Raw genomic sequence first — 26,762 nt, forward strand, 5'->3', positions numbered from 1 at the left:
AATGTGTACTGAATAAATAAATGAATGAATGAAATGAGTGAATGAAGGGGAGAAAGTGACAGAGGTAACAAGTGACAGAAGAGGAGTAAGAGAAGGTGAGTTGTAAACAAGAGTGAGTCGAAGTGGAGTGAACGAAGGAGAGTGATAGGGAGTGACGGAAAGAAATGAGTCAAGGTGAAAAGGGATTGATATTGAGGGAAAGAGGGTGAGGGAGGATAAAGTAATGGGAGTGAGAGTAAGACAAGGGGAGTGAGGGAGAAGGAAGGTGGAGTGAGTGAGAGTAAGTTGATGACAGTGAGGGTTTGAAGATGAGTGAGGGTGATTGAAGGGAAGTGAGAGTGAGGGGACAGAGGGAGTGAGGGTAAGTGTCACGCCTGCCAGCCCTTCCATGGAAATGTATACCAAGCAGACAACGCAAGACCAATCCAAGATGGCCGCGTGATACTGCGCCTGTATGAGGGGATCGGGCAGGATACTAAAGCCTGATCTCCCCGCTGTTCTGAGCTTGCGCTCTAGTTTTCACGTCGCTAGTTGCGGAGCATCACTTCCGCTTCGCCCGCCTCGCTCACCTTGTTTCCTGTTGTGGTTCCTGCCTAATCGGACCCACCTCATTTTCTGATGACCGAGTTGTCCTTCGCTGAAAAGAACCTTTGCCTATTCTTTTACTGAAGCGCTGTTGTGCTTCACTGAACCTCGAAGTTTAGAGTTCAAGCTTCGGAATACCGCTTTGTTTATATTGCGGTCTATTACCGATCCTCCCCTTTTTGTTTTGGATACCAACATTGTCCCCGGTGCCGGCTGTCTCCTCTCAGAGTTCTTGAGGGGCCCCCTTACCTACACTCTTGCGGATCCTCCATTTGGCCGGACTACGGTTCCGTCAACGGCCGGCCTTGCGGGGTGTGGGTGGTTGGTGCTTACTATTGTATTCTGGGAGTTGTGGTCCGCCTGGTGGTACACTCCTTTTTTTATGTTTGATTTCTGTACCCATATCTATTCTGTTGCTCTACTTGGAGGTTGGCATTTGTCACAGTGCTGGGAAAAAGACGACCTGGTAACGCGCTTGTAGCGCACCTTTATTTAAACATTTCGTCCGTGAGGGTTTTGTTGCTTCTCATGCATACGCTCATTGCTTCTCCAGACACATTATCGCTGTGATCCTAAATAGCTCAGTTGTTTACCACGCTGCTAACGCGTTGTTTTCAAGGGGTAAGATAGCTCAGCACTATATATCATTACTCATTGGCGTGTGGCATATGCCATGGTTACATGCTTTTATTTATGACAGGCATCTCGTGGTACTTAGTCACTGTGAACGTTTAGGAATACAGATAACCCAGGTCACCCCTTTGTCTTCACCAGGTAATAGGCAATATATATGTGCAGAGTACTGTAGGTATTGTTTGTTGCTTGTTGTTGTACTAATTAATCATTCCTTTTAGCACCAGCTTCGACCAGAGAGAAAGCCGTTCAAGAGGTCCAGTGTCTCTTCCCCTTCTTACCTTGTTTTGTTCCCTCCTTTCCCTCCCGATCACCATTGAGTTCTAGTGTTTGATAGCCGCAATTGGTGTAGGGGGGACGGGTTGGGCTGGACTTCGGTTCCTGGCACTCCTGCTAAAACGGCCTTGTCTCCTTACAGTAAGACAGACGGAGTGAGAGGAGGGCAGTGAAGAAGTGAGAGGACAGAGGGAGTATGAGAAGGAGTGAGTGAAGTGGAGTAAGGTAAGTAAGGAAAGGGGAATGAGTGAATGAGCGAAGGAAGGGAAGAGAGGGGAAGGGAAGTGAAGAAGGGGGACTGAAAGAAAGTGAGTGTGGGAGGGGAGTGAGGGGAAGGAGAGTAAACATCGGGAATGAGAATAAATGAGGGAAGTGGAGTAAGGGAACAGGGGTGAGGGAGGGTGAGCGAAGAACAATGAGGTTGAGGAAAGAGTGGTGGATAAAGGCAAGTGAGCGTGAGACAAGGGGAATGAGGGAGTGAGGAGACAGAGGGAGTGACGAAAAGAGTGAGAGAAGGGGACTGAGTGAGGGAGCAAAGAAAGGTAAGTGAGGGAGTGTGGGTGAATTAAAGGGAGTGAACGTGACGTAACAGGAGTAAGAGAGTGAGGGAATGGAGAGAGTGAGGCTAAGAGAGGAAGTGAGGAAAGGGGAGTGAAGAAGTGAGAGGACAGAAGGAGTGAGAGAACGAGTGAGTGAAGTGGAGTAAGGTGAGTGAGGGAAGGGGAATGAGTGAGGGAGCGAAGGAAGGGAAAAGAGTGGAAGGGAAGAAAAGCAGGGGGACTGAAAAAAGTTGAGTGTGAGAGGGGAGTGAGGGAAAGGGGAGTAAACATGGGGAATGAGAATAAATGAGGGAAGTGGAGTAAGGGAACAGGGGTGAGGTAGGGTGAGAGAAGAGTAGTGAGGTTAAGGAAAAGAGTGATGAGAAACTAAATTTTGTTTGTCAAACTTACCTTATAAGTAATGTACACTTAATTACATATATTTTACTAAATTTAATATCTGTGGAAGAGGAAAAAAAATAAGTTATACTTTTTATAATATATATTTCAAAATACAAGAGACAAGGCAGGAGATTAAAAGTCAAAAAAGGGTACTAGGAGATAAAGTAGGAGTGAAGGACACAGAAAGGGAAACAAAGGTATGGTGAAGGACAGAGAGAGGGAAAAAGAAATAGAGGGTGAGCAAATTACTAAGAGGATAATGAGGTGGATAGATTCAGTGACAGAGAGGAAGAGAGGGAGAGAGAAATGAACTGAAGGAATGTGAGTTAGCAAAACTAAATGAGGAAAGCAGAGTAAGGAAAGGGGAGTGAGTGAGAGGGAAGGGAAGGAGAGTGAGTGAGGGTGAATTCACGACAATGAGGGATGGAAGGTGAGTGAGAGTGAGTGAAGGGGTGTGAGAGTGAGGGGACAATGAGAGTGAGGGTAACAAAGAGGGAGTGAGGGAAGAGGAGTGAAGAAGTGAGAGGACAGAGGGAGTGAGAGAAGGAGTGAATAAAGTGGAGTAAGGTGACTGAGAGTAGGGGAATTACTGAGGGAGCAAGGGAAGGGGAATGAAGCAGAGGATCTGGGAAAATGTGACTGTAGGAGGACAGTGAGGGTAAGGGGAGTTAAGGATGGGGAATGAGGATAAGTGAGGGAAGTGGAGTAAGGAAACGGGGGTGAGGGAGGGTGAGAGAAGAGCAGTGAGGTTGAAGAAAGAGGAGTGATAGAGTGTGGATAAAGGCGAGTGAGCGTAAGACAAGGGGAGTGAGGGAGTGAGGACATAGAGGTAGTAAAGGAAGGAGTGAGAGAAGGAGACTAAGTAAGGGAGCATAGAAAGATAAATAAGGGAGTGTTCGGGAGTTAAAGGGAGTGAGCGTGAGGGAAGGGGTGACAAAGTGAGGGTAAGAGTGAGAGAGTGAGGGAAGGGGAGTGAGGATGTGGGAGGACAGAGTGAGTGAGAGAAGTAGTGAATGAAGTTGAGTAAGGTGACTGAGGGAAGGGGAATTACTGAGGGAGCAAAATATAGAACAAAGGGGAAGGGGACTGAAGTAGAGTGACTGAGAGCTGGTAAGTGGCGGAGGGGAGAGAGGGGAAGGGGAGTGAAGGAATGGGGAATGAGAGGTTGTGAGGGAAGTGGAGTAAGGAAATGGGGGTAAAGGAGAGTGAGAGAAGGGCAGTGAGGGTGAGTAAAGAAGGGTGATAGAGGGTGGATAAAGGCAAGTGAGCGTGAGACAAGGGGAGTGAGGGAATGAGGAGACAGAGGGACTGAAGGGAAGAGTGAGAGAAGGGGACTGAGTGAGGGAGCATAGAAAGCTAAGTGAGGGAGTGTAGGTGAGTTAAAGGGAGTGAGCGTGACAGAAGAGGAGTGAGAGATTAAGGACGGAGAGAGTGAGGCTAAGAGAGAGAGTGAGGGAAGGGGAGTGAGGAAGTAAGAAGACAGAGGGAGTGAGAGAAGGAGTTAGTGAAGTGGAGTAAGGTGAGTAAGGGTGGAAAAAGAGTGAAGGAGCGAAGGAAGGGAAGAGAGAGGAAGGGAAGTAAAGCAGGAGGTCTGAAAGAAGGTGAATGTGGGAGGGGAGTGAGGGAAAGGGGAGTAAACATGAGGATTGAGAATAAGTGAGGGAAGCGCAGTAAGGGAACGGGGGTGTGGGTGGGTGAGAGAAGAGTAGTGAGGCTAAGGAAAAGAGTGATGAGAAAGTAACATTTGTTTGTCAAACTTACCTTATAAGAAATGTAAACTTAATTACATATTTTTACTAAATGTAATATCTGTGGAAGAGAAAAAAAAGTAAGTTATAATATTTACAATATATATTTCACAATACAAGAGACAAGGCAGGAGATTAAAAGTCATAAAAGGATACTAAGAAATAAAGTAGAAGGTTGAGGGAAGAGGGATGATAGAGGGTGGATAAAGGCGAGTGAGTGTAAGACAAGGGGACTGAGGGAGTGAGGACGTAGAGGTAGTGAAGGAAAGAGTGAGAGAAAAGGACTGAATAAGGGAGCAAAGAAAGGTAAGTGAAAGAGTGTGGGTGACTTATAGGGAGTGAGCGTGACAGAAGAGGAGTGAGAGAGTGAGAGGACGGAGAGAGTGAGGCTAAGAGTGAGAGAGTGAGGGAAGGGGAGTGAGAGTGTGAGAGGACGGAGAGAGTGAGACTAAGAGTGAGAGAGTGAGGGAAGGGGAGTGAGAGTGTGAGAGGACAGAAGGAGTGAGAGAAGGAGTGAGTGAACGGGAGAGGGGAAAAGGGCAGTGAAGGAATGAGGAATGAGGGGTAGTGAGGGAAGTGGAGTAAGGGAACAGGGGTGAGGGAGGGTGAGAGAAGGGCAGTGAGGGTGAGTTAAGAGGGGTGATAGAGGGGTGATAGAGGGTGGAAAAAGGTGAGTGAGCGTGAGACAAGGGGAGTATAATATATATATAATATATATTTCATAATACAAAAATCAAAATAACTTGTACAACATGTAATATGGTTTATTTTTGCTGTTCTCAGAATATATTGGATTTCACTTAAAACAGTGAGTTCAATACTACTCATCATATGACAGCGGGCAAGAAAAACACAATCAAAAAGATTGTGTTTAAAAAACCCATACAACATTTCAATAAATAATGTAAAATTTATAAAAAACATATCTTAACTCACTTTTGATGCACGTACTTTTCCACAAGGCCAAATAGTATATGGAAAGTCCTTTTCTTTGGAAATTACTCAATAGTATTCTTAAACTTCCATTAACCCGAGTTTCTGAAAGAAAAGCTTCAACATCTTTTACATCATGAAACAATAGTTATACATGCAGATATGCAGTGTAATGTCCTGATGTTATTGAAGGACCATTGTGGAAAATAGTTGCTACTGCTACAAAAGTCCTTCCAGATATTGATAGATGTGTAGCAACAAATGTTTTATTAAAGTGTCCACTTTTCTTCCATCAGCTGTACAAAGTTGCATCATTAAAATTATATATTTTCCATATCTTTGGATAAATAATGTTGATAACATTTCTGATTTGTATTACCTACACTCCATGTTTTGGTTTGCAGCTTTAACTAATTTACTGAAAGACACTGATTTACAGTCCGGTAATGTCAAATATAAAAATCTTTTAGTGTCTACATTAGTACTGCATGTATGCATACAATTTTCACATTGATGTTCCCATTTATAACAAATGCCAAAAATATTCTCTATGTCTACACCTTCATTTTCCAATTCTGTAAGCATACACATTAGAAACTCCTGAGCATCTTGTTGGATATTTTGTGTAAATTGTGTAGAACAGAACATACATCCAAAAGATTACGAACATCAGAAACACTTTGTATTTTACTTTTATCTGTTCTCAATTTTTCATAAAGAGAATGGAAAGGGGGGACCTCTCAGTCACCCCAAACGTATGGCTGGGTGCCCCGCCCGGGAAACCTTTTGCAGGCGAGGGGCGTAGCCCCGGCTGGTATGCCTGAAGTGGCGAGGCCGGAGCACACCCCCACCGCATAAGAGGGTTGTCCTAAATCCCCGCCCGGAAGCCCGTGCATTTGTGGGCGGGAGGGGGATGCCACCCCGCCTACCCGTGGAAGGTTAAAAGGCGCGGGGCCCAAGCAGGCGTCCTCTTGTTCCCTCGCTCTGAAGGTTGCACCACTTGTCGCTCGTGAGCCCTCTAGGGAACAAGCAGCAGTTTTTGAACGTGGTAATCGTTGTTCTTTCTGTTTCAGTTGTCCAGGCGGGTTCAGAGATCCAAGGAGCCAGAGAGGAGAGCTGAACAGCGGATATGCCCGGAAAAAAGAATGGAAAGAGCTCCAAGATGGAACGAATGCTTCGCACACTGGTAACTCGCGTGTCGGCGATGGACAGAAAATTTGGTAAAATGGACCGAATGGATCGCAGTTTAGCGGCGCTCCAGAAAAAAGTGGAAGCTCAGGGCGGGCCAGCAGGGAGACCTAAGAGGGTTGCGGGCCTGCTTTGCCAAATGTCACTCCGGGAGGGAATAAGGGTAAAATGAAGAAAGGGAAAACGGTTCCTAGCGAGGCCCCGGTCCCGATGGAAGTCCCGCTTGTCCCAGTAACCCCGGCGGCCGACCCGGTGCCCGCTCCGGAGGGGGGATTGCCGATCCCTGTGATTATCACACCAATTGATAAGGAACAGATACCCCCCGAGCTGGCGATACATCTAGCAGCGGTATTGCCTTGGTTGAAGAAGGGAGCGGGGGGGTCCGCGGCCGCGGAAGATCCGGCTGCGGAGGCTAGGCAAATCATCGACGAGCTCCGGCGGGTGAGAGGCTCTGGGGGGGGAACATGTCTTCTATCCCTCTACAGGTGGCGAGCCCGGCCGCAGGCGAGAATCAAAATAAGGCAACAGACAATACCGGAGATGCGGCGGAAGATGGTAAGATGTCGCTCCCAATAATCGGGGAGGGTGCCATACCGTCCAGGCGGGAAAGTCTGGCACAACATGTGCCGATGGCCACGAAAGAGTTTGTTTGGGCCAATAAGTATATTAATATGTTTTCATTGTTGACGGACAATCGAGAATTTGAGTATGCCAAGACCCAGAAGGAATTCTTATACCCAAGTGAATGGAGGGCCAAAATGGCGGAATTCAGGGTGGAGGAGACTATGATGGCTTGGATTAGGGCCTTCTCTGTGTTTGTGGCAATAATAAATGAATGAACACCGGAATTGTTAGGAGCCCCGGCTTGCTACCAGAGCAGGATCGTGGGCTACCATGAGAAATACGGGGGGGGCGCATGGAAAGGGTACGATGTGTCTTTTAGAAAGGCAAAGGAGTTTAATGAGTCATTGACTTGGGATTGTTTGGACACTGTATCTTGGCATGGGCAGTTCACGCCAGGCTCGGCGGTAGGAACGGGGTCGAGCACAAATGGTTTCAAGGCTGTTCAACAGAAACAGCCACAGCCCTTTCGGCCAGCCCACGGGGGTATGTTGGGGTTTCAACAAAGGAACATGTAGTAGGCCGCAGGGAACATGCAGGTTCAGGCATGCCTGCGCAGGTTGTGGCAACACCTCCCACTCCGAAACTAGCTGCCAATCCAAGGGCAATGTTACCGGGGGAAAAGGGGGTACTAAGCAGGATTGACACGGTGTCACAGAGGATTACGTAGTCACCCGTGGAGATTTTGGCTATGACCCCCTGGCTAAGCAAATACCCTGATCGAGTGTCCGCCGGGATCCTGCGGGATGGCTTCTCATGTGGCTTCAGGATCCCGGCGGTTGACTTTCGAGGTCCCCCATTGTGCAGGAACCAATTGTCCGTTACGACACAACCTGACCGTGGTCGCTACAAAAATTGCAAAGGAGGTTCGCTTGGGGCGGGTTGCTGGACCGTTTGAAAAGGTACCGGCTGCCAATTTTGTGTGTTCCCCTTTAGGGGTAGTTCCCAAGAGGGAGCCGGGCGAGTTCAGGCTCATACATAATCTGTCTGCACCAAGAGGGGCTTCCGTGAACGAGGCAATCGATCCCGGCGTATGCAGTGTGAGGTATGCATCGTTCGATGACGCAGTGGTCATGTTGAATCGCCTGGGTCCTGGGGCACTGCTAGCAAAATCGGATATTGAATCTGCATTTAGGCTGCTGCCGGTTCATCCCAAGGATCAGCATTTGTTGGGGTTTGCATTCCAGGGAAGATATTACATGGACATGTGCATGCCGATGGGTTGTTAAATTTCCTGTGCTTATTTTGAAATGTTTAGCTCGTTTCTGGAATGGGCATTCTCATTGGCCTCAGGGCATCAGCATGTGATGCATTATCTGGATGATTTCCTGTTTCTCGGCCCAGCTGGCTCTCGGGATTGTGCAAGGGCATTGCAGGAATTTTGCGTGCTCATGCGGCGTTTCGGGGGCCGTTGGCATCAGGTAAGACGGTGGGGCCGACTACCTCCCTGGAGTTTCTGGGCATCGAACTAGACTCCGTGGAAGGCTGCTTCCGTTTGCCGTTGGAAAAGATTGCCAAATTCAGGGCCTCCTTGCAGCAATGTCTTAAAAGCGGCAAAGTGACACTGCATCAACTGCAGCAAACGGTGGGACAGCTAAATTTTGTGCTACGGGGGATGCCAATGGCTCGCCCTTTCTCACGATTCATTGCGCAGGCCATGGTGGGCCTCAGGGAAGGGCACCACCGCACCAGGCTGTCGGCCGAGGTTCGCCAGGACATGCTCATTTGGCTGGCATTCCTGGCGGACTTCAATGGCCGGGTAGTCTGGACCAAGGCCCCAGCCTCTTCAGCAGAGTTAGATCTTTGGACGGACTCGGCGGGAAGTGTGGGGTTTGGCGCAATCCTGGGGAATTGCTGGTCGGCCCAGAGGTGGCCAGCTTGGTGGGCGACAAGTGGTCTGACGAGCAACATTGGTTTCCTAGAGTTGTTCCCGATTTGGGTAGCATTATTGTCCTGGCCAGAAGAGTTCAGGAATAACTCGGTGATATTCTGGTCTGATAACATGACAGTGGTAGAATGCATTAACCAACAGGCAGCACGCTGCAAGTGGATATTGCGACTGTTAAAGGAAATTGCGTTGCAGTGCTTAAAGCTGAATGTGCAATTCAGGGCAAATCAGCGGAGCTAGCGGCAGCGCCACTTCCCAAAGCACTGTGGTAAATCGGCGCTCCGGATTACAAGACCTCTGGCAGCCAGTCTAGGGCTCAGGACAAGGAAAGCTAATGAAGGGGCGTTCCGTGCGTACTGCGCCTTTTTGGGTCCCACATGGGAGCATAAGTGGGGTCAGGAGGGCGCCTTTGCCCAATTTTTAGTGACTCTTCATGAGGAAGGCCGGTCGGCGGCAACCGCCAGTCGGTATAAGGCCGCCATATCGTTTATGGCTCAGCTCCGAGGGGTTGGGGACCCCACAGATTGCTTCATGGTCAGGAAGGCGCTGCGCGGCTGGCGGCGCCTGGAGGGGCGCAAGAAGGATACTAGGCATCCGATAGGATTTCACAGGTTAACCACCTTGCTGGCTGCACTGGAGGCGACATGCTCCTCACCTAGTGAAGTTGTCCTGTTCCGGGCAGCATTTGCGCTGGCATTCTATGGTGCCCTGCGAATAGGCGAACTAGTGGCTGCCAATAAAAGGGATACCGAGGGGGGTCTGCGTAGGGACCACGTACAAGTGAGGGGGGATTCCCTGCTCATCACGATTGCCAGGTCCAAGACAGACCAAGAGGCCCAGGGGAGTAGCATTGTGTTGCAGCGCGCTCCTGGTAGTCCTTGTTGTCCGGTGGCGCACGTTGAGGCCTACCTACAGCAAAGGGTGGCGACATGGGGAGGGGCCTTGCTGCGGCATACGGACGGCACCCCGTTAACAAAATTTCAGTTCCAAAAGGTGCTGGCAATGACAATTGCAGCTGCAGGCTTGAACCCAAGTGATTTTGGGACTCATTCTTTCAGGATTGGGGCCGCTACGGAAGCGACGGCCGGGGGTCTGCAGGCAGACAAGGTTAAACAGTTGGGGCGATGGTCTTCGGACTTTTTTAAACAGTACTTGCGGTTGCATATGTTGTGATTCATTGGAGATGTGCACTCACGTTCTTTGTCTTTTGTTTGGATTACAGTTTCACGAGCCTGTGACGCAGGGCGGGAACAGGGACCGGCCCAGTATCAACTATCCACCACGTCAGGAGCAAAGAATGGACGACAAGTGGTCTGGGTCATGGGCCACTCATTCATGAGACGGCCCGCGGACATATTCAGAGCAGGTGATGCGATTCACACATCTGAGGAATATGGTTTTAGAGTGTCCTTCCATGGACGGGGCGGTTTGGGCATTGACCAACTGCAATGTTTTGTCGAAGAATTGTTAGGGTGGCACAGGTCACCGCCATCAGTAGTCATAGTGCACATGGGGGGCAATGACTTGGTGAGATTGGGCAGACGGGCCTTAATCGAGCACATACTGACAACAGGTAGTTGGTTGGCAAGAACCCTCCCGGGGTGCACACTAGCTTGGTCACACATTATTCCGAGGAGGGTATGGAGGGGTGGGCGGTCAACAACAGCGTTGAACCATTCGGTAAAGAGGGTCAACAATAAGGTGGAGAAGTTGTTTCGGTCTGCCCACCTTCACAGTATACCTCACGGGTGCATCTGGGGGGACCACTGTTATTCTCACGATGGTGTACACCTGTCCAGGGCGGGGAATGATATATTGATAGGAGACTTCCTAGCTTGGCTAGTAGGATTGAGGAGACATGACCTATAGGGGTTGTGGGGGGCCAGATAGTCGGTCAACTATCTGGCCTGTGGCGGTAAGGTCATGATCGGTGAGCAGTTTTCAAGGTCCCTAGTGGGGGCGCCACCCAGTATGGATGGGAGCGCCGAGGGGGAGGCGGCCATTGGCCCCTCCCATGGGGGGCGGCACCCAGTATGGATGGGATCGCCCAGGGGGAGACGGCTATATGCCCTCCCACGAATTTCCCGGGGGCCGGATATCCGCTGCGGCGGAAGAGAGTGCGGGGAAAAGGAGGGGAGTCTACTTTGTCCTTCTTATGGTTACCCCGCACGGGAACTCGGACGACCTTAAGATGGTGCCGAGTGGAAAAGGGGACCCCGTGACAAGGGAAGTTACAGTTGGCTACGAGGGTAGAGCCCTCTGCGCATGCGCCACTACGAGAGGGCAGATTTGGTGATAGGGATCTGACACCGGTTAAGACCTGGCCCTTAACGATAGGATGTACAAAATTCGTATACAATGCACGATGCCATGATGTTAGACTCGGCTAGGAAAATCTTTGTATTAGAGATTTGTTAAGGTTAGCCTCGATACCTGTCTTCATCAAGTGTAATGGAAGTTGAATTTTGTACATAATAAATGAAACGTTTTATTTAAAGTTTTACATTTTGTTTCATATTTTAATAAATACGGCTGGGGGGTCGTGAGGCCCCCCTGCCTTCCAAAACCTCAAACTGTGTCTGTCTCCTACCATTGGGATTGATGGTGGAAGGGGTGGCGGGCATCCCGGACCATATGTAACGAGGAACAACATATTTTTTCATGATTCTCCATAATATGCTGTTGCAAACCTTCAAGAAAAAAACAACATTGACCGCTACATTAGCATAGCAGTTGACACCAGAACTATCTCTTTAAGAGTGTCCTCTTTCTTTTTGCTTGCAATCACAGCATTATCTTGTTTTTTCCCTTCTCTACACCTTCAGTACAGATATTCTTATAACTTCTTTTTCGAGCAACCACACACTTTTCAAATACAGGATATTGACCTAAATTAGGAGCATATGTTCTTCTTAACCTATTGTACTTTTTGACATAGTTGGCATCTGCAGTAATCTTAGTATCATCAAAATCAATCAAAACAAACCGGATAATGTTCTGACTTGCGACAAAGCAACATATGCCATACCTTCTTTAAACACAGAATTTCCAATGTTCACCAAAGCACTATCAACACTTAAACCTTGAGATTTATGAATAGTCACTGCTTATGCCAGAGAAAATGGAAACTGTTTTCTCTGTCCATATCAAAGTAAAAAAGGAACAGAACAACAACCAATTTGTTTCACTTCTTCAATCTGATCAAATGTAATCTTTAAGAATTCAATACCATCTTTATTTGGATAATTAACAAAATCCACAACTTTGCCTATTGCTGCACATTAACTAAACCTTTTTCTACAGCCAAATTATGCCCAGTGGGTAATATATATATATATATATATATATATATATATATATATATATATATATATATATATATATATATATATATATTCACGCTCTCTCCTCCTGTAGAAAACGGTACCATAGGACTCCTAATCAAATATGCCTGGAGTGATCGTGATAAAGCGTTGGCAGAGATCAAAATCTTGGAAGAGGAATTTGCAAAGTTGGAGGAAAACAAAGAGACCATTGATAATATCAAGACACAGATGAAAGTCAGACTTGGCAAATATGAACAAAAGACAAAAACGCGGAAACAAGAGAAATTTTACCGCGACGAGAGAGATTATTCACAAGGAAGGATCTTGACCTTCGCGCGAAAATTTGACGCGCCCAGAAAAGAACTCAGTAATAAAAGTGCACAAGAACCTACACGAGTAGCTGAGACCTCTGAATCAAGTGCTACGGAGAATGAATCCGCGGATGAAACAATAAGAGAAAGAGGCCAAGCACGGACTACCACAAGGACACCTTTTCAGGACGAGTTTCAAGTTATCAAACCGGCATGGTTACGAGATGGCAAGAACAAACCCCCAGAACGAAGCGAAGAAAAACCAGAAGAGGTGGTGGGGGCTACAAGAGGAAGAGGACGCGGCTGACCCAAGAGATCGAATTGGGTGAATCGGAAGAAACCAGACAACAATTGAGAAAAACAGAAGACATTACAGTTATAAACCTGACGTCTAGTGTTTTAACTGTTACCGAGAAAAAAGTTCTAAGCTTAGGACTCACCTTTTGTCCAACCAGCCTCCTAGAATATACGCAAACACGTATAGACCTGTTTAACTTTGTCCGAAAACTTAAATTACACAAGTATTTCAAAACAAAATCAAACTTGAAAATCACGGTTGGGACACCAATAGGAGCTTCAGCCACCGATGCATTAAGAGCACGAGATCTACCAGCGATAGAAGCACTACAAGGACTAGCTCTGGAGGAGTATCCAAGTCTACTCCCTATATCCACGGATGAAGCGGCAAAAAGAGCTGCAACTATAGGCATTGACCAAGAAAGGAAAGATAGCGGCTACAGGCCGAAATCCCATTTAAATCCCCAGTTAACACCAGACACAATTGACGTGTTCTCGGAGGCTATGATAAACGACCTAGTCAAATACAGGGTAAAGAAAGCGAAGCAGATTGGAACTGGATATAATAATATCAATTCAGATTAAAGAAAAGCAGTAATTGATCTAATGCAGGATAAAAATGTGGTAATCAAGCCTTCTGACAAAGGCGGTAATGCGTTATTCAGACACGGGAGAACTACTGTAAGGAGGCCTATAAACAATTGTCAGACATAAGATATTATGAACTATCAACAAGGGAGAAATATGTAGCAAGCATAAAGCAATATGATGAACTAATCCATAACTGGTATTGTAAGAATATGCTGGAGAAGGAGGAATATCTATTTCTGAGGAGTGAGAATCCAATAACACCGACTTTTTACCACATTCCAAAAATACATCAAAACAGCACTGATCCTCCTGGGAGACCTAATATTTCATCCCAGAACAGCTTAACTGAACGTCTCTCAACTTTTATCGACCATTTTCTTACCCCTCTGGTACAAGAAATTGGACTCTTATGTAAAGGATACTAAGGTTTTTTTGTCAAAAATTGATAATATACAATGGGACCCAAGCTATCGGCTGATAGTATTGGACATATCCAGCCTATATACATGTATTAATCATGAAAAGGGCATTGAAGTTATCAGTCACTATCTAAGCAAAAGACAATTGAGGTTTTTAGAACACAATTCAATGCTGATAACATTTGTGGAATTTTGTTTGAGGAATAATATCTTCATGTTCAAAGAGAACTACTACAGACAAACTTCCGGTACAGCGATGGGCACCTGCTTTGCCCCCATCTACGCAAATTTATTCGTGGGATGGTGGGAGGAGCAGGTGCCCAGGTCGCTGGAAGCGGGTGGTGAGAAAGGCTTTGTGATAAAATGGTGTCGTTACATAGACCACCTATTTATAATTTGGCAGGGTTCAGAACAAACCGCCAAGGCCTACATTAATGTCCTCAACAATAATAACATGAATCTAAGATTTAATGGGTCAATAAGCAACACAAGTGTTGAGTACTTAGATCTAAATGTGTTTATTTCGGAGGGTAAGATTGAAACATCTCTTTTTCGGAAAAGTACTGCGGGAAATTCTGTATTATACGCAACAAGTAACCATCTGATCCCTCTGATACAGAGCAACCCCTATGGGGAACTGCTTAGGCTTAAACGCAACAGCACTAGAGACTCGGACTTTGAAATTGCAGCATTAGAATGCATCAGTAGATTTAAGTTAAGAGGTTACGCCATGGATTCTCTGGAAAGAGCATTAAAGAAAGTAAAAGCCATACCAAGGCAAAACCTGTTACAAGTAAATGATAGAACTACTGGTGTTAGCAAAAATGAGACAGGGAAGTTCCGGCTGGTAACCCCCCTACTCAGCAGAGGCCAACTACTTAAAACGCATGCTGAGAAAGAACTGGCACATATTAAAAACCGATAGCATTATTAAGGATGATATCCCAGCCTTCCCGTTAGTGACTTTCAAAAAATCAAAATCCCTTAAGGATATGTTGGTGCAAAGTCATTTAAAAAAAACAGAGAAGAAATCTAATGCCCTAGCAGATTTGAAAGGTTTTCATCCATGTTATAAATGCAAAGCCTGTGCACACAGTAAAAGAGTCAAAAGTTATGAGATACCAAGAACAGGTGTAACGAAAACCATCAATAAATACCTCACTTGCAGAACCCCATATGCGGTATATTGTCTCAAATGCCCATGCGGATTATCCTACATCGGGAGTACCATCAAACCACTGAAATTGAGAATCTTGGAGCATTTAAGACCTATTGACAAGAACGATCAGGCGTACCCTGTGGCACGACATTTCCAAGACAAACACTTCAGCAATATAAATCAGCTGCAGTATTTTGGATTGGACCATATCGTAGACAGTACCAGGGGGGGTGATAGGTTACACAAATTAAGGAGGTTAGAGTCACGATATATAATAGATCTGATGACGAAACATCCTAATGGATGCAATGCAGGAGAGGAATTAGCATCACATATTGGTTTTTGAGTAAGATCTTAAAAATAAGTACTATAACAATGAAGCTGTTCCGTAATATGCTCTGAAGGACGAATTAACGATTGACATTGTGCGATGACATCATGGAATCAATTGAAATTAACTTGATTTTGTATTGTAAATATGAACTGTATCTTATAAATTACCAGCAATTTATGAATTTTTTGGAACTCTTTGGTCAAAAAGTTATTGAATCTTCGGATTGAATTGACTAATAATATCCAATACGATATCTGATTTTGTGCAATCCCCGAATAATCTGAATAATATGATAAATGTATTATGTGGAAACAAATTTTGACAAGGGATATTGGCCGATCCACGGCTTAATGAAATAAGAGAGGAGTGCATTGTTACAGCAATCCGTTGGGCCGATACACGGCCGCATAAACTACCAAAATGGCGCTGCTACCTCCAGTGATGATACACTGTAAAAGTAAACCGATACCAAAATAATATTGGTGCTGAAATAATAAATACAAAACTGGTTATCAGATACACTTACGTTAGCAACGACATATCTTGGTAGAGATTTACAAACAAATACAGACGATCTACGGCAGTATTTTAAGTCTTATGATGGTTACAATTTATGTAATGAACATTACTGTAAAGTGAAAGACGATAATTTGCAGCATGATGCATTCAACACAATACAGCTAATGTGGGTATATGGATTGAATGTTTTCAATGCAACCTCAATACGAATATTCAACCAATATGGTATACAAATGAAGTCCCTTGTTTGTTTCTACTGGAAAAGCTACGTGGATGCAACTGATAAAACATGGCGTCCCCGCACAATGTTTGTAACATTGAGGAAGGCGGAGCGCCGAAACCCGTCTGTTGCGAACAAAAGAATAAAGTTTTTGGAGAATTATCCCCGGCGTGCGTAGTTTCTATTGAAATGGTAATGGAAACTTGAGCGAAATATATATATATATATATATATATATATATATATATATATATATATATATATATATATATATATATATATATTCACTGAAACACCACAGGTATCAAGGAGACGTTATAGTTAGAAATTAGCATTTTTTTAAACTTAAAAATAGGATATATATATCTTCACCCTAAGGTGCCACTACATGAATCTTTGACTTAATTGACAAAAATAATTTTCTTAGTTTTTCAGGAGCTCGGATTCCTCCAGCTGAGTGAAACACATCAAAGTCATGGATTCCACACAACTTCGTTCCTTTCTTTTAACAGTGATCGCAGGTTAGTGACCTCATATGACAATGTCACACACATGTGCATAAGAACACTATGAATGCTCACCAGAGGGATGAAATACCAGGTAGTTAATCATGTTATATGGACAAGTGAGATAGACATTCCAACCCTATGCAACATGGACCCTTGCTAAGCTCCACTTAATCAATCTTGCTACATATCTGTACTCGTGTGTAGTCACTTTAAATTGCATTCCGCATTTATTTATGGTAACATTATTTAATAAATATAACAAATTTGGTTGCATATAGGGAGTTGAAAAATGGTCAGTGGTAAACACACTGCTTAAATTTACCAAAAACGATGGCTTATTTTTTAGAGGGTTGTGTCATGTTTGCATCATGCAATGTGGTAGATGTGTGATGCAAACCTCTAAGTCAGATTTTTGAAACCACACAAAGCCATTTTGCGTGGCTCCGAGTGGCTTCAGAAATCTGGAGGAACGAAACACAGCGCAAATGGCTGCCTTGTGTTACTTTGCCCTGGGCAGGCCCTTCATGAGTGTTGTGTGGATGTTCCCATGCAACTCCCTTGTATTTTGATGCATGGCAGGATTTACAAGAACTTGTAAACCTGGGAATGCACCAAAATCTTACACCTTTGTCAGGACCCTAACCCCCCCATTGGCTGTGATCACGCATCAGGAACACTGGAAGAGAAAGAGAGCGCACATAAACCTTTCCTGGACTGCGCTAATGCAAATCCGGCATTCAAAGATGGGCGCCGGGTTGGCGTTCAGGTTAGCGGTCTAGTTGTTTAGGAAGGAACCCGACATCACCAGGCACAACTTCCTTTAAAGGGATGAAAGCCGTAGACACCTAGATGAAGAAGAGCTGCCTGAAACTCCACTTAGAGAAAACAGAAGTCCTCATCCTTGGCTCCACCCCCTCAGCATGGGATTATACCTGGTAGCCCCCTACCTTTGGAACCCCCACCCCAACAGACCATGCGTAAAACATCAGCATCATACTGAACTCATTACACACTATGAACTGCCAGATCAACGCCGTATCCTCGGCTTGCTTCACCATCCTCCTCATACTCCATTAAACTTTTAGATGGAACCCCTCCAAATCCATAAAAACGGTCAGGCACACCCTCCTTACTAGCAGACTGGACTACGGCAACGCCCACTATGCCTAAATCAACAAAAACTCCCTTTGCAAGCTCCAGACATGCCAGAAGGCCGCAGCCAGACTGATCCCAGACAGCCCCCATCAGAACCACATCACCCAACACCTTCCTGCTCTCCCTTGGCTTCCAATTGAAAGAAAAATAACCTTCTAGCTCCTCACACACATACAAGGCCCCCCACAACATCGAACCAGCATACTTAAACAACCGCCTCTCCTTCCACGCTGCCAAGATGACCTCTCTCTGGCCACCATTTCACACAACTATAAGAGCAGAACGGGTGGAAAGTCTATCTCCTACCTCGCAGAGAAGAAATGAAATGACCTCCCCCTCCGGCAAAGCCCTACACTGCTCCAGTTCAGAAAAGAACTCAAGACCTGGCTCTTCAGATGACTGAGCACCCAACAGAGCCGCCCCAGCGCCTTGAGACGGACGAGTAGCTGCGCCTTAAAACCCATGAGTGATTGAATAGCTGCCAGATCCAAGATCCATATGGATCCCCTGCATTTTCAGCACTGTTTTGAAGCCCAAGAAGTCTTAGCCTTGTTAGTTGTAAAATATTGTCAAGCTATATTGTATATTTGTGTTCTGACATCCTCCCTATGTAAAAATATTGAAAAACACCACTGCCTCCTCCTGAATACATTTCTAACCTTTGTTCTTTTCTTCTCCTCTTTAAGGTACAGTCTTTCCGGGTCACATTCTGAGTCTCATTCCTGTTACAGAAAAGAGTTTTGAACAGGCTGTTCTGACACCCTTTGTGGATGGCTTAAATTCCTTGATGTCTATTGCTCAAACCGTGCTGACCAGTTCCAACCTTCCGCAAGTCATTCAAAATGTTCGTCAACTCCTAGAGTCATCGCACAAAAGTTTGTCAGAGGCAGAGAAGTCCTCCGTAGCGCAAGAAAAATCATTGAGCGCAAATGTGGAAGAACTCTCAGACCAGATAAACCGTCTGAATAATGAACAGAAGGTGCTACAAGATAAGCAAAAAGGTGAAATTCAAGAAAAGGAGTCCCTTTCCAGACAACGAGAAGCAGCACAGAAAGATCTCAAGAATGCAAATGATGATATAGACAAAGGAAAGAAAGCATGGCAGGATGCACAGACAACAAGGAAGGTCGGCCTTGGCATGATGTTTATTCCTATTATTGGAGCAATAGCAGGTATATATTGCTCTTGACTTGTATTAAATGTCATAAAAGAAATAACACACCCACATTCATATCACTTAGTCCCAAACAAAACCGAGATAAACACCTAGTGCCAAAATGTCAAAGATTTTACGTAACACAGGGCCGCAAAAAAAGTTGCTGCGCTGTTTTGCCTCAACTGGCGAGAGCTGAAATGTGTGGCATAGCTACAAAGGATTGGCACAGTAATGCTCTCTCCATGTGCTGGCACACTTTCTGCAGCCATGAACCAACGCAGGTACCCTTGCACCATAGGATGAGGATAAGTGAGCAGTGGGCAGGATAGTTTTGTGCAGAAAGGCGTTCTTTCCTGCACAAAAACTGTTTTAATGCTACTTCCTCTGTTCATGGGTGCTGCAGAATGCAGCACACATGTACAGAGGAAGAAAGGAGGTATCATAAAAAAGGTTCTCATTATGCCAGCCTCTGGGTGGTGTAAATCCATGTATTCAAATCTTGATGGATATCAATTTGCTTCAGAATCCATGGGTGGAATCACAGGAATGCCCATGCACCATCCATTTTTCACTCATTTGATGCATTACCTTTGGTCTTATGGCAACACAACTCATCATTTCTGTTACTTTATAAATGCCATCCTGTATTTTGATCCAGGTTTATGTTTGAAAAGCAACACAAACTGATACAAAATCTATGCAAATCTGGCCCTGGTTTCTAACACACATACGTTCACATAGACAGGTACATCACTCTGGAAGGCATATTCACAAAAACTCACTATGCTCACACACATACATACATATATTTAAAGAGATCCCGCTGGAAAGATAACTCACAAACACACATAGAGGACAAATACCAACTCTCTAGGCATAACTACAGAAAGACTCCTGTCTCCGAATCATTACCAAGCAAGCATTCAGCTGGGAGTGTGAGAGAGATTTTCTCTTACTTACCAGCACCGCCGCCTAGTCAAAGGACGCCATTGCAATGGGATGGTTTGTCGTCACGTTGTCAATGTTTGTGACTGGTAGGACCTTCCAGACATGCACTGATCAGGGGACACTAGATTCTGAGTCAGAATGGTCACACGAGCACCAGTGTCTCTCAATCCTCCTACCTTAACCCCATTAACAACAGGATACTGTTTCTATTTTTGCATGTTATTGGGCCAGATAGCTAAGGCAGCTAAGTCCACATTCCCTATGAGAGTTACCTCAGTGAGCTCTCTGACATGGTCAGGCCCTCCTGATATCCCATCTGGAGGCTGGACACTGCATTTACTGCAGAAGAACTTGAGGCATTTTTCTTGTTTTTACAGCCAGTGTGTCCGGATTAGTGCCCAAAGGACCAACAGTCCTGACACCAAGCCGTCTTAGGATCTCAAATCTTCCCCTGGTACAGCCCTTGGCTTTGAATTGTCTCAGGGCCCACCCTCCTGAACAGGTTTTTAGTGCCTGATGAAGACTGTTTGTTCTTACAATTACCCTTTTTACCTGTGTAAAGACTTTCTGTTCTCCCTCTTTTGGTCTTCTCCTACCTGTGGTAGTTCTGGTCATGCTAGTTTTGATCCAGTGGTTTTATATCTTCCCAACTTTGGAGGAGAAAGTAGATCCAGGTCTACCAGATGCTGATGTAACTTCTCATTGTTACAATTACTCAAATTGCTCTTTCATAATTAACATGCAATGCCCTTAGTAGTCTAGGTAGCTGTGTCCCTTTGTAAACCCCTGCGCTACATTATACCTGTGTTAGGTATAATGTATCTAGGGTGGGTGTATACGATTTCAGTGCTCCAGTTCTAGGACACCATTGCTTGAAAACTTTATACCTGCCATGGTCATGGCTACTGGTTTCAGGCATTATTTCACAATAGTTCTGACCTTTTCAGAGATTTTCAAACAATAACTAATTTACTTTGTCCTAAATAAAGTACAGCTTTTTACATTTCTAAATGTTTGTTTCAGGGACTTAACCAAGGCCCTAGTAGTTTATTTTAGAAATTTTGAAAAAATAAGCCAATCACAAATTTGTCTATCTCAAGGCAATTTTTGAATGTACTCATGTGTTCACTCCTTGACAAAGTCGTCCATCAAATTAGATTTGTGCACCCCACCCCTGATCCACCAACTAAAATAAAGTTAACAATTTATAGTGTGTGAGATATTCCCAGAGGAAGATGGATTAAACAAGCAGCTAATACTAACTCTCTTTTTTTGGTAATGTGGGTGAGCAGCTATTCTCATCAGAGGACAATGTTAACCATTTCTTGTAGTCACTGAGGCAATAAATGAGATGCTTAGAGAAGGATAAATAACAAGATTCTTTATATATGTTTTTGAGAATCGAGACATATGTTTTACACAATTCCAGTACCTTGAATAAATACTTGTAGACTTTTAGTTATGAAGGGAAATGCAGTGCAGTTCAAAATATGCAGTACTTTCAGTATATAGGCACTTGGTGGTTGATATCATCAGATAGTTACCATTTCAGTTGTCGGAGAAAGCAAAGGAAGAGTAAAGCTAGAATGGAGTTCACTGGAAAATCAACACAGTTATAGTAGCTGTCGCCAGCAGCAAGTGACTGTAGGTCTATGGATGCCAAACACAGCAAACTCAGCAGTCGTGTTTGCTGGATGGTTGGTTTTGTTTGGATGGTAGAGGACTGCCACTCAGATGCCCTCGTGGTCACTGGAAGGAGAGCTCCACCGAGGAGTTTCAAAGTTCACCAATACCGATAGGCCACAGGAGTGATACAGAGCAGCTCAACATGGAGTAGGCGTCATGCCAATGTTGCTACTGAACGCCATCAGTGTCATTGGCAATAGGATAAAGCTCTCAGGAACGGGGCTGTTTCCAACATTGGTCATCCTGCTGAGAGGATCCCTCAAGGTGATGGAGTTATATAGGGGTCAATTCCAACGGACTGGTAAACCAACAGGCCTTGGAAGCTGCAATGTTTCTTTCCCAGTGGTGAGTTGCATCAACACGGAGTGTTCCAGTGCTCAACCAGGTTGGTTTAGGACTGGCAGATGCTGGGGCCCAGATCCTCTACCCTAAATGGTGGATCTTGGCAATTTACAAAGTCCGCAGGGGCCTCTGGTATTTATTGGAGGCCTTGCAGGCTTCAGTAAGAAGAGCAATTTCCAGTTCTCAAGTCTGCTTGCAGTTGGCAGGGATCTGCGCTGGTTTATTTTGCAGTAGGGCTCAGTTCCTTGTCTGCCAGCAGTCTTTTTCCATTGTCTTTTATAGGTCAGTCGAATTTTAAGTCTGGTTCTCGGGGAGCGACCTGAATACTGAATTTGGGGGCGTTTTTAGGAGAGGCCAGGTAGTAGCTAATGGGCTACAAAAGGGGACTAATGGGCTGCCTAATGGGCTGCCTAACTGTAGGGTGCCTACACCCTCTTTATGCTCCTCCACATATACAGTCTGCATACCCCGACTCCTAATAAACGACTATCCCCAATCTTAAGATGTCAGATAGTGAAAAGTAGGGTCTATCTTGCCTGCTCGATTTGAAGGGTTGTACAGAGTGAGAGTAGGCCCACCTCCTGCTTTACCTAATTTCCCCACCAACACTAGAGCAAGACTGGGGGAGTCACCATCTACTTCTAACAGCAGAAGGCTGGGGGCAGGGTTCAAAGGTGGCATGTCCTCTGAAGTTCCCTCTTCAGCGGAGGCATATCTTTTAGGGGGGAGGTGTCACCACCTCTGCCCAAAGCAGCCATTGTCTCTGGATCTGGGGAGCTCTAGCTCTCATTCTAGAGGTCCAAAAACATGCCTGGTGATGGCAGGCTGGCTAAAACCAGCCAGGGACAACACTAGTGTTTGATAGGTGTTCAAACAATTGATAGTTTTTTCCATATAATAACAAGCAGCGGGCAGAATTGGTAGAGTTCGATTCTGCAAAATTCCATTAAATTCTGTGAGATTCTGTGGAATTCAGACGTGGCAGAGTGGGCATTTGGCACTATTTTCTTAAAGCAAAATTCACTGTTACATCCAAACAGGTCTGGAAGAGGGGGCAGTCCCTCTATGTTTAAACATATTGTTGATTAAACTTTGTCCTTAACCATAGAGAGACTGCTCCTTCTTCCTGCCCAGTTTAGAAACCAACTATTGCAAATTATTTCAGCCAATGGAGCTGCAGAATTTCAGTAATTTTGCATAACAAGAGCAACTAATAATTACCCAAAGATCCATCCAGAGCCAATATTAATAGTTATCATGTATTGCTAGTAGCAAAACTTGAATCCTTCCAAATTGTAAACATTTGCAATGAGATGTTTTGTCCTCTGGTAAGTGCATGGTCTGAATAATCTCTTCATTTGTATGTATTAACACACTTCATTGTTATAGTGTACCAATAAACATGTAGTCTTTTTTCCCTTTCTGTTAGGTGGTATCTCAATGGGTAAAGGTGCACAAGATCTAAAAAAGGCAGCCAAGCAAATAAGAGCAGCTCAATCGAAGAGAAAGATACACACGCAAGCTGTGGAGAAGTTTACATCTGATATTCAAACCTACGAGACTGCAGTCAGTTCCACGGTACAGACCATTGCAACTAATACAGAAAAAATCGAATTCCTCCAGCAGGATCTAAACTCTGAAACGGCACGGCATCAAAATTTGAATAAATTCCTCATCTCGTTGAGGAAATGCACCAGTTTATTGAGGACTGGTGCTGGCCTGTCCATGACAGCCAACATGAACCTTGAGCTCAGTGGAGTGCTTGATGGTCTGCTGGGAGTCTTGGGTGAAATTGTAGTGACTTTGCGCCCCCTAGTTGAAAGTAGTAAAGAGTACTCGCTCCTAATCTCTGTTAAATTACCAACCATCATACAGAAGCTGGAAGAGGCTAACCGTATGTTGAAGAAAGCTGCAGCGTCCTAAATGAGTGCATTCCTATAGCACTGCAGTTTATGTCAATCCCTGTAATCTGCTTTTTTTAAATATATTTTGCTCTACAATACCTTTGGTTGGAGCTCTCATATCTCCTAAGTTTCTCTCCTTAATTGTGTATGTGCTGCTAGCTGACCAGGTCCTCTTGCCTAAAGAAGACATAAAATGAAGCACAACATCAACCACCTGCCAGACCCACCTTTCCCTGTTACACAGAAAAGTGCAATCCCATTAACCTCGTTTTCAGTCAATGAATACAGAACATCCAACAGCACATCGACAGCACAAACCCTACTCCATCTGTAACTACTGCACCTTGCCCTAAAATCCAACAACAATACATCTTAAAATTCCTATCGCACCATCATATTCCCTCAAAGGCACTTCTTATTAAGATAGAGATGCATTTACAATATTTTGCTGAAAGGCAGCACTGCAAGCCTTCCTGCTACAGTGCCTTACAGCAAAAGAAAAGGGCAGGAATGTGCCTTGTTGATGAGATACCGCTCATTCCTGTCCTCTTTCCCTGCACTGGTGCTAATGTGACTGCCATGCACCATGGTGCAAGGGTGTCTGCGTTGTGGGAATTGTTATTGTGCAGGAAAGGACATCATCCTATACAAAAGCAATCCATGGAGGCAATTTCCTCCTCTGTGATCTGCTTAATGCAGTGGAAAAAAAGGGCGAGATAAAAAAATTATTTCTCCTTGTTACGCCTCCCCTACTCCTCCCTATGTGTAGGCTTCTGACGAATTCCCAAGTTTACAGAACATTGTAAATCTAGGAATGTGTCAATTGCCATCGGTGTTACGTGGGAACACCCACAGTAACACCCTTGGCAGGCCTCCTCATCTCAATGCGAGGCAACTCAGCGACTTGCGCTGAGTTGCCTAACACCATATCTACAATGCCATGAAAATACAAGAAGGGTGGATTTACATGAACTTGTAGCTATGGCACTGCTGATTGTGCCAATGGAGCATCATTAAAGTGGCATTCAGGCAGTGCAGGGACCTTGAAATGAAGCCTATAATGTCTTCATCAAAGCTCACTTGGCAAACTCCCTCTTACCCATACTCTCCATTGCCAATGCCTCCCTTACTCAAGGTATCTTTTCAGGAGCTCTCAATACAGGCCAGATACTCCCACTCCTAAAGAATCTAACACTGGACACTGATGACCTCACCAACGTTCATCCCATCACTCACATACCATTCATCTGTATTCATTTGCCAGCTCATGGGATCTGGCTATTATTGCAGCTGTTGCCAGGCATTATGTGATCAATCTAAAAAACTGACTTTAAGGAGCACTAGCAGGTGAGAGGCTGTGACTCTGTCCTTATGTTTATAGTATGGAGTACATATTTTGATAATGCAAAAGATATGTGCTTCTACAAAAAACACCTTGCCCATATTTTGATAATGCAAAAGATATGTGCTTCTACAAACAACTGCTTGCCCAACAAACAGCTGTGATTATTTTGTTTATGAAGGCAGTTGCCTGAGCTTAAACGTTCATAGACACACACAAAAATGTCTTGGATAACAAGATAGTTTGCAGTGTTTGTTTTTCTCGGGCAGCAGCACAGATGAGAGTAGTGTGGTTCTTACCTTTGCACTCCATACTTAGTTTTGTGGACATGGACTTCTTTTTCCAGCGTGAAAGTGCAAAGGTTACCTGAACTTATATGATCATCATAAAAGAGCTTTGGAAGTCTTACTGAGAGTGGGGCAAAGGCTCCACCCACATCATGGTTCTCTTAACTTGCAGATTTGAATGGGCCAAATAGGTGTGCTTCCACTAAAACACTACGTTCTATACCAAGGTGTACACTCACAACAACTGTCTATGAATAAATGTTATGATAAAGGCACTAGGCCTGACACATTTATTGTGAAAAGCATGTGTTTAGGTCGATACACATTTACGTTTGGTATGTTATTAGGCTCTTTTAAAGCCTACAGTTAGGGATATAGTATGGAATCTGACATAAGGGCCATAGTAGGCAATAGTTTTTGTGTTGGTTACTCAGTGTAACAAACTGTTGATGTAGAAGGCTTTCTGTGTCAGAATCGTTATTAGCGGGTATTTAGACAACATTATTTTGCATACCTTTCCAATTTTATGACTATGTGTCCAATGGCTGTATTGTGGGAAAGCTTACTTTCAATACGGTAAGCCTTAGATGGTTAGGATGACAAATTGTGTGTCTGTTTGGGGCACTGGAAGTGTTATTTCCGATGACTTAAGGAGAAAGGCAGTTGGTCCAGCTTATGAATTGTGAAAAGCATATTTTAAAGTCAGGAAACCTTTAGTAGTTGATTATCAAATGGCGTTACAGGCTATAGACTGATTTTTTGTTCCATGTAATCTCACAGATTACCATAGCGGGTAGGGGTTATTGCACTGGCCACGCATTCTGGCAAATGTTGAGGTGATGATCCGTGATAGACCCTATTTAGAGGTATTGTTTCTTGTTTTGCATCTGTATTTGTAATTTTATATTTGTATGCATGATGTTTGCAAGTTTACGAGCACTTGAATAAGCATTTCATGGTTCAGGTGTAAAGCAATCTCCAAAGAGTAAAGTTGAACGTCATGACAGATATCATAGGTTTCATCTGTTTATCATGAAACAATATCAGTAGGCTCATATCAGTATGTATTGTGAAAATCATGTGACAATAGCCATGTAAGGATAGATTGTTATTATACTGTGGTCAGCCTATAAGCAGGTATACTGTTAGATGGAAGTTTCACAGATGTAATAGTAGGAAAGGGTTTCGGTGTTAGTGATCCCCCCGAGCAATGTCTGTGAATTAAATGATCCTTGTCAAGCTTTCTTAGGAGTGATTGTCTTTTCTTTTGCCAACTTTGAGTTTCTTTACATTTGTAAATGTGTGACTGTATGCCAGATAGTTGGCCTGTGGAAAGCTAACAGCAGATATAAAAGACATGATCTGCTTTAGATGTGGCAAACAGGCTTGAGTATTCAGAACATGCAATTTTAAAAGACATTTTGCTCCCATCTGCTAGAGTACT

General features: G+C 44.5%; 1 protein-coding gene across 9 annotated transcripts in view; it reads left to right on the top strand.

Moving 5' to 3' along the window:
• Positions 1–26,560, top strand: part of LOC144817794 (uncharacterized) — a 77,883-nt gene extending 51,323 nt beyond the window's left edge. For 5 of the 9 annotated variants that reach the window (XM_078674616.1, XM_078674622.1, XM_078674624.1 and 2 more), the window contains 3 exons: positions 16,417–16,510; positions 18,340–18,825; positions 23,215–26,560. In XM_078674616.1, coding sequence (XP_078530742.1) covers positions 16,465–16,510; positions 18,340–18,825; positions 23,215–23,708 — 1,026 coding nt within the window. In that variant the 5' untranslated portion in view covers positions 16,417–16,464 and the 3' untranslated portion in view covers positions 23,709–26,560. Of the gene's footprint in view, positions 1–1,636; positions 1,720–9,249; positions 10,180–16,416; positions 16,511–18,339; positions 18,826–23,214 lie in introns of those variants that run through there. The other 4 variants (XM_078674619.1, XM_078674620.1, XM_078674617.1 and 1 more) reach the window with 2 other exon arrangements.
• The last annotated feature ends 202 nt before the right edge of the window (positions 26,561–26,762 follow it).

Source organism: Lissotriton helveticus, chromosome 2_1 (assembly GCF_964261635.1).
Source record: "Lissotriton helveticus chromosome 2_1, aLisHel1.1, whole genome shotgun sequence".
Classification (NCBI taxonomy): domain Eukaryota; kingdom Metazoa; phylum Chordata; class Amphibia; order Caudata; family Salamandridae; genus Lissotriton; species Lissotriton helveticus.